The following is a 9,199-nucleotide window of genomic DNA, read 5'->3' on the forward strand; positions in this document are numbered from 1 at the left end:
TTTATGATGATTTTTGTTTAAAAAGTGTAATTTATATGTTTAGTCACACTTTAAATAAAAATAATATTTTTATAACATATAAAAGTTAAGTCCTATAATTTATCATCCAATAATCAAAATGAAATATCTTAATATGATAATAATCATAAAATCTTTATTAGAATAGCCAACCATCTTTTAAATGTTCATATGTTCATAATAAAGATAAGTATTATGTACAATTATTATTTATAATTCTTTTATTTAAGATAATTTTACAACTGCTGTTTTTTTTTTTCGCAAAACAATCATTTTATTAAATGAAAAATTTGACTTGGTCTTCAAAGGACAACAAAAACTGAAGAGGTGACACTCGCCAATACAAACAATTCATTGATTAAAGAATACTGAGAAATACTTAAAAAAGGAATTAGAGTTGAGAACTAGCAAAAGGTAGTTCTGCAAAACTCGTCTTTGGCTCTAATGGTAGCTTGAGCAATCTCCAAGTTTGAGGAGTTTTTGCCTTTAAACACCTTTAAGTTTCGAGCTATCCATATTTGCCAGAGGATTATTGCAGCGAGACATTTTCTTCGAATACCATTGTTGCATGAACCCATGTTCTTCATATTCAAGACCCACCATGTCCACAACTCGTCATAATAATCTCCAGGTATGTTAGCAATTCTAATTTCTGACCATACTTGAGCTGAGTGTTGGCATATAATTAAACAATGCAGAACAGTTTCTTTTTCAATTTGACATTTGGAAAAATTTGATGGAGCTGTGGGGATTCTAACTTGCAGTTTCTTTCTTACAGGTATGCCATCATGAACTGCTTTCTAGAGAAAGAGCCTGACCTTAGCTGGACACCTAAGCCCCCAAATTGAGCGCCATAGCTCCTTCTGGTAAAAAATTTCTGGAAGGTACTCCTGAGCTGGATGGAAGAATTGGAAGCTAATCTGATAACCGGTATTACCGAGTAAGAGCCCTTTTTTTCCTCCCCCATATAAGCTTGTCTTGTTCACTAGTTTTAGGAGTTTGCAAGATGTTTTGAGCTACTGTATTTGTGGAGAATGATAAATAAATTTGATGCATCCACAGTTGATTTTGTACTTCTGGAGCTTGTACTTATTCTCCAGATTATCGACTTTATTCTTGTACTACTGTCATGTAGGATATTTCGTTAATTGTTTAACTTTCACTACAAGAAAAAAGGCCTGTCGGCACCCTTTTTTTTGCACGCTTTTAAAGCATGCCCAAAAGTGGTCTATGGGCACGCTTTTGTGAGGGTGGCCACTGATTTGGGATTTGGCCACGCTTTTTTTTGCTACGCTTGAAAAGCGTGGCCATAGAGAGAAATTGGCACGCTTTTATGAGGGTGGCTACTGGTTTGTGATTTGGCCACGCTTTTTTTTGCCACACTTGAAAAGCGTGGCCATAGAGAGAAACCGGCACGCTTAAAAAATGTGGCTAGTTAGTTTTTCAATGGTCACCTTTTTAAAGCGTGCCCATATCTTATATTTACTTGGGCACCTTACAAAAACGTACCGATAGAGTTCCCTCCTTCCAAAATTTAGTTTCCCACCCATTTTTTTAACACTTCACTTTTTTTTCTAAGTTTTATGTTTTAACCCTAGACTAGAAGTGTTGGTTTCGAAAATCACTTCTAACCCTATCTGGCCGTCACTCACCCTTCTCATCTCTGCAACCCTAACTCCCTCTCCCAACAACGCCGCTGTCTCCCTCTCTCAACCCGTCACAACCCCTCCCTCCAACCCGTCGCAGCTCCTACATCCATCCCTACCCCACGCCGCCATCTCCTTCTCTCACCCGTGGTGCCAACCATCAGCACCACTCGTCAGCGCAACTCATCAGCGCCACTCGTCAGCGGCAACCCGTCAGCGCCAACCGTCATTCTGCTAGTGCCGACGTCTCTGGTGATTATAGGAAACGATCGGTGGTGTCTCCGTCGAGCTTGGCGTCGGATGCATCGCTGGCCTCAGCGGCAAAGATTCGATTCATGGTTTAGGGTTTCTCTGAAGTCGCTGCTTGAAAGGTTCGATTCCTTACCCCTTGTCTTGCTTGAAACCATCGTGAAGAATTGCGAGAAGGCTTTCTCTGAAGTCGCTGCTAAGAGGTTTCTTGATGATATGGTTAGGTTAATTGACGATCCTCAAACCGTTTTAATAACCGCAACAAGGCTTTGATCATGATTGAGGCTTGAGGCGAATCCACCATCGAGCTTCACTATCTCCCTGTTTATGAAGAAACTTACAAGGTACTACTACCTTTTTTTTCTTATTTCATGCATATTTGCTTCATTGTTAAGTTAAAGTCAAGGGACAATTTCTGATAATCATATCATGCCTAGAAACTAGAAACTCAAAATCCTAGGCTAAATTGATTGGGTTAGTTACTAGCTCTAGCTGTTGAATTTGCTAGTGTGGGTTATTGTTAGTGTTATTGTTGATTGCTTGTTTCCATTTTGTGGTTCAGAGTCTCAAATCAAGGGGTATTCGGTTCCCTGGCCGTCACAACGAGAGCTTGGTGCCTATTTTCACTCCTCCGCGTTCGGTGTCTGAGGTTGAACTTAATCTTCCACGCCAGACTCAGCATGATGATACTTTAAACCTTAAGGATCAAAACAGGATTACGCCCAATCGTAAGGGATCAATTTAGTACTTTACCCTTAAAAGAAATGTGTTTGACAATAAATTTCCACTACATATATATATCAGCCCAAGTCTTTTGAGCTTATCTGATGCACCATATAATTTGAAGCGTTAGATTAGATTGATAATAGATCTAATAGTTTGTATTTAATTTATAAATAAAGAAGTAAATACCAAATCAGTACTCGAAAGATTCTGTCGCTGACAAAATGGTACCTGATCTTTGTTATTAACAAAATGATCCCCAAAAAATTTTAAAATTTGACAAAAGTAACCAACTGCCAATTGAGTTACTTGGAGTTAAGGTTTAGTGGTGACGTGTCGATTAACAATTATCATATACAAAATTTACCCACTTTTAATTTTTATAATTAAAAAAAACTCCAATTTCAATTTTTTTAAAAAAAATCCTAATCCACTTTTTTTCCCCTAAAACTCTTTTCTTTTTTTTCTAAATCATAATCATTTTCTAAAACCCTAATCTCCTTTTTAGCTTCTTTTTTTTCCTCTCAACGATGCTATTTTTGGGAATCAGGTAGTGATTAACGAGACTCTGGTTGTAGTGGTGGTAGTGGTGATAGCGGCAGAGGGGGTGAGATCTTCTGTAGAGGCATCGCATGGAAGACCCTGTGTTCTTAAGACAATGGTTCAGTTTGCAATTGGGAAGGCGTGTGAAGAGGAAAAATGGGAAGTGGAGATTCGCGATCCAAGGAAAAGTGTTCGCCTTTGGCTTGGAACCTTCAACACCACCAAAGAAGCCACCAGGGCTTATGACAGAGAAGCTCGTAAGATTTGCGAAAAGAAAGCTAAAGTGAAATTCCCTAACGAGGATGACGAACCTTCCTCCTCCTCCCATTTGAAGATCGAGTAATCATCCTCCTCTGTATCAATATGGTGATGCCAACAACAACAACAACAACATGAATAACCAGGAAAGGATTCTAAACCTCTACGATCTAAATTATGGAGGAGTTATTGGTGCTGGTGGTGCCATCAACGCAGACCCATTTGTGAGTTGTGTTGATGATAATTCTGAGTATGGGTCTGGTTCTGATTTGGCATCGGAGGTGGCAGGTGGGTCAAGTGGTGATCAACAACATCAAGAGGAGAATAAGAGCTACGAGGTGGAGAAGCTTTTGGAGGAATTAATGGCATATGAGAAAAAATGAGAAATGAAAAAGGGGTTGAGTCTTGAGAAGAAGGGGTTGAGTATCAGAGAAGCATCTTTGGTTAGAAAAATAGGAAGAAGGAGGAATGTAGAGGCAGCAACGAATGAAAATAAAGAGGATTTAATTGGGAAAGAAAATTGATGGATGATGATGAGGAAGGAGAAGAGATGAGAATTTCAAAAGAAAGGGGATTAGGGTTTTTAAAAAATTGAAATTGGGAGTGTTTTTAAAATTATAAAAATTAAAAGTGATTAAATTTTGTAATTATTGTAATTGTTAACTGACACGTCACCTTTAAACCTTAACTCTAGATAACTCAATTGACGGTTGGTCATTTTTGTCAAATTTTAAAATCTTTCGGGGATCATTTTATCAATAACAAAGATCAAGTACCATTTTGTCAGCGCCAGAATCTTTCGAGTACCGATTTGGTATTTACCTCATAAATAAATTATTAAAAATTACAGTAAAAAATAACAAGTATTTGATATTTTAAAATTAGCCCCATATAAAATTTGAGTAACAAGCTCTCATTTCAGATGCTTGCTACTGCTTTTTCCCCTTCGTGAGGATCTCTTCCTCACTAGGTACTTTATGCTTGTTGCCGCTTCTTCCTCTTCGTGAGGACCCTGCCGCTTCTTCCTCTACCGTTTTTTTCACCAGGTACCTTCCTATTTCAACGCAATTTCTCGATTTCATTGAAATTCCCATGAAATTGTGTCGGACGCAGTGCCTCTTCAGTTCTACCGGGATCCTCCTTGGTGCCATTATCAAGAAGATTCTCATTGGCACATGTTAATCTTCAAGGTTTTATACTTTGGCAATTTTAATTCTGTGCATTTTATAATTAACGTATGTTGATGATGATGATTGTTTTGTTTTGATGTGTGATTTAGTGAATTTTATTTAATCTGCCACCAGCTTCATGGTGCTCATGTTCCTCAATTTGTTCTATTGTATTGCACTCCTCTTCGCGTAAGGATTGGGGTTTAGGGTTTGACTTGTGCACCCATCTTCTACTACTGTGCCCCTTTTCAACTCAATTGAAGTTGTAAATTTATTTCTTTTAATTTTCTCTTTTCTCATCATTCAAAGTTTCATCATATGTTTCTGTTATTTAGATTTTAAAGGGTTGAATTTTCTGGGTGCTTTTTATTGTGAGATTTTTATATCTTAATTTAAAAATGCTAAAGATGAGTGGATAGATATTTACTTTTGTATATTATAATCTGTTGTCCAATATTAACTATATTTTGTTAATTTGTATTAGATTGTTAAACAGAAGCAATCCATGAAAATACATGATAAGCTATTTTCTTGTCTTCTTTCTTTTCTTTTCTTTTTTTACCTTTTTCTCTCTTTTTTAACATCTTGTATATGAATATTTGCTAAAGCTTTAATTATATCTTAGCTCCCTTATTGGTGAATCTATGTGCCAATTAATGATGTTCGTGTAAGGTTTTTATTGTTGCTGATGAGCATTTTGAATCATCTTTGTTCTTGTCAACACGTCTTGAAGTATGCTTCAGCTAGATGTTGGATCAATGGTGTTTATGGAATTACTTTTCAAGTTGGAAGTCTTCATTTTTCTCACTTTCAACATTTCTTTGTTTTTGGTATACTGATTTCTTGTTAGGCGCTATTCACATTGTCCTAAATCCTTTAAACTTCACCCTATTCTTGATGTGTAGTATGTGATGATTGTACTAAAAGGGTCAATGTCCATAGCCTTTGGTGGGAATGAACAGCCTGCAGCTTATGCTGAATTGGTGTCCATTGGTGGTCTTAAACCCGACATGAACAAGAAGTTTACCGCTGGAATCGCTTCAATTCTTGAAAACAAGCTGTTTGTGCCGAAGTCAAGATTTTTTCTTTTTAGCATTTTAATTGCCTGGATTAATTTTTAGTTGATTTAGTTCTTTATTCCTGTTTTGGTTTTTCTGTTACTTTTTACACCACTACTGTTTAGTTGGTTGGTTCATAATTTCAAACCTTTACTGATAAATTAATTAAAGAAGTACAAGTTATTAAAGAACACTTTACAAATTGGATAGCTTGTTTGCACACTTATTGATATATAGACATGTTTAATTGCATGATGCGTCTGATGAACTATTGTTAAGCTTTATGCATGTTTCTTACTACGAGTTGTCATTAATTATTCCGTGATTTACAAAAACTTGTATTATTTTTAATACCTTGGCTTTCTTAAAATGCAGGCACATTTTTGTCATTGGGAAAGAAGAGAGGTGAATTCAAACTATTATGGATAATAGAGGAACCAAAAATGTCTTGCCCTCATAATCAAGAGTCTCAACATTGAACGAAGTGATAATAGGGATAGTAGTATAGTGTACCATAGATGTTAGTTTAATAGGAGACTGATAGAAACTATAGAAGACTATGTAAACATTTGGCACTGTCATAACCAAATTTCAACCAAATAAACATTTGTCACTTGTGAATCCCAAACACAATGAAATTAATTTGGATATTGTCATATTGTCCTCCCTCTCATATATATACGAATGTGAGCACGCCATGTCACAAGCAACCAGCAATACACGATTCAAGAAATACAATTTGTTGAAAGAAAGTGGTCATCAATCATTCTGATGTTATGTCCTCTCCATATGCTAGAATAAAGTTAATAATGGTAGTGATATGCCAATGCAACTATTCTAAATACCAAATTGAACAGAGACATAAACCCATAAATTGAAATCAGAATCATAAAAATAAATACCAAATCTGAGTAGAAACATAAATTCAGAAATTGAAATCATGAACAAAAATTAAACAACAATAACAAATAAAAAATGGAATATCATGAACAGAAGCATAAAGCTAGAAATTAAAATAAGAATCATAAAAATAAATACCAAATTTGAATAGAAACATAAACTCAAAAATTAAAATCATGAAAAAAAATCAAACAGCAATAGCAAATAAAAATAGAACATCGTAGACAGAAACATAAACCCAAAATTAAAATCAGAATCATAAAAACAAATACCTTAACCCTCATAAATAGAACTAAAAAATTTTAAACAATCAAATAAATGGAACAAAACTACTAATTGAATGAAATGAATGAAATAAATTCATACAAAAAATCTTAACAAAAAATAAGTAGAACAAAAAAAAAAACAATTGAATGACTTCAACGAAACAGATTCATACAGCAGAATATAAAGGGATAAAAACATGAGCTAAATGAAACAAATTCATACCTAAGGCTAAGACTCCATTGGAACTCTGGAAGTGTAGCGATGAAGGGGGAGACGAAACACCACGGCGTTGACGATGCTGGCTCTCTGAGACCTACGCCACCACTGCCTGCTGAGGACGATGGCGCTGAGCAATGAGAACGACGACACTGAACAGCTACGGAATGACGCGGTGCACGATGATGGCAGAGAGAATGACGGAACTCTGATGCTGAAGACAAATAGCGAGAAGAGAGATACTGAGAATGAACCTGAGAATAGCGCCAGGAGAGGCTGAGAATGGCAACGATGAAAAAGAGAGGAGTAGATGTGGATTGTTTATTATTACTGTTTAGTTCTTAGTTCTTTTGTTACTCTACCTTGTTGTGTTGAGCTCCTTTACTTCAAAAAAAAAAAAAAAGAGGAGTAGACGTGGATTCTGTGAAAAGGGAAGAAAAAGAAAGTAGAGTGTGTTAGTCACTAAGTGAAGGTAGAAAACCTACGGTTACCCAAATGAATTTTAAAAATATTTGTGGTAAAGATAAAAAATTAATAATTATTATTAAACTCCCATATGAGTTGTATTTATAAATTATTTATTGTGTTCATCAAAAAGACTCAAAATACTTGAGCTTACTAAAGACAAAATCCAATTTATTGTATAGTAACACACTTTCCTTTATTATTTTTAAATTTTGTTGAATTGTAATTATATTTAAAATCAAATTTAAATGATGGTATATGTGAAAGTAACTTAGAAACATCTCCATTACAATATATTAATTGTAGGGGTGAGCACGGGTCGGTTTGGTTTAGGTTTATGGTAAAATTAGAACTGAACCGATCAAAATGTAATTGGTTTGGTTTGGTTCGAATTTGTATTTTTTTGTATATGTACCCGAACTAAACCAAACCGATTAAGAACGGATTGGTTCGGTTCGAGTAATTGAGTACCCAATGACTTTGAAATTCATAAAAAAAAAAAACCAAATTTTTATCTTAAAAATTCAACAAGTACAATAAACATGTAACATCAATAGAAATAATCCAAACATGTTAAACACCAAATACATTAAAAGCTAAACTCATTAAAATCCAAACATATTAATAATGAATAATCATTGTCTAATGAAAAAGTCATATATATTTTTTTTATTTTTTATTTAATTAATATATGATCGGGTTCGCGAGTTGGTTCGGGTTTCGCACCCCCCAAAACCGATACCCGAACCAATCACTAACAAAAGCCATTGGTTTGGTTCGGATTAGACCCGATTACTCGTTGATTTCAGAACCAATTTAATTGATTCGGTTCGAATTCAGACGGGTAATCTGATACCCGCCACCTGTGCTCATCCCTAATTAACTGACGAAGATCCAGTAAAAATGGCAAATTTAGCAGCCAATTTCGTAGATGACAAAAATAACTTAATTATTTTTTCAAACAAACTAATTTAAAGCTATAATTAATATAATTATCTTGTCTAAACAAAATATTTTTAAAAAATAGAATATAATTTAACTACACCATTTTAAAATCCAATCAATTGTAATTAATATTTTTAAAATTAAAAAAAATTATCGAAACATATATTGAAATATAATTTAAAAGTAATCGGGATAGAACATATAAATACAATAAATCGGTACTTTTGTCTTTTAAGTTCCTGAATCTCTTTTAGTAAAATAAAATAGATCCTTATTTTAAATTAAATTTATTAATTATTATATATTAAAAAATTTATCTTCTTTCTTATTTTACAATTTAGATGATAGCGTCAAAATTATACACTTTAAAAATTAGGAGAAGCCATGCATAAATTTCTTGCAGTGAAATTAAATCTTTATTTTAAATTAAATTAAATAAATAGAATAATAATCACTCAAATATTTTCTCACAATTATTTTAATAATAGAATAGATTAAATAATTATGTTTGTGTTAAATTAAATCAGAACAAATCAAGTCTAATAATATAAATTTATAATTAATAAATCAAATATTTAATGTTATCATTGTTCACAATAAACAATTGGACTTTGGTGCAGTGTAATGCTACATTGGTTTTTATTTTTGGAACTATTTTTTATCTTAATTGACTCTAGTTGACCGGACTATTAGTTGGTCTCCTAAACTTTTCCTAAATGAATACAACATCCATGTGCAAAGC

At 33.9% G+C, this 9,199-nt stretch overlaps 1 protein-coding gene across 1 annotated transcript; it reads left to right on the plus strand.

The window, feature by feature from the left end:
- Positions 1-1,964: 1,964 nt before the first annotated feature.
- LOC110270056 (uncharacterized) lies at positions 1,965-3,820 on the plus strand. Its single transcript, XM_088506856.1, is given in 4 exon segments — positions 1,965-2,132; positions 2,476-2,562; positions 3,187-3,494; positions 3,496-3,820. Coding segments are annotated over 4 exon segments (888 nt in total).
- The last annotated feature ends 5,379 nt before the right edge of the window (positions 3,821-9,199 follow it).

Source organism: Arachis ipaensis, chromosome B3, assembly GCF_059453495.1.
Source record: "Arachis ipaensis isolate K30076 ecotype BB chromosome B3, ASM5945349v1, whole genome shotgun sequence".
Taxonomy (NCBI): Eukaryota; Viridiplantae; Streptophyta; class Magnoliopsida; order Fabales; family Fabaceae; genus Arachis; species Arachis ipaensis.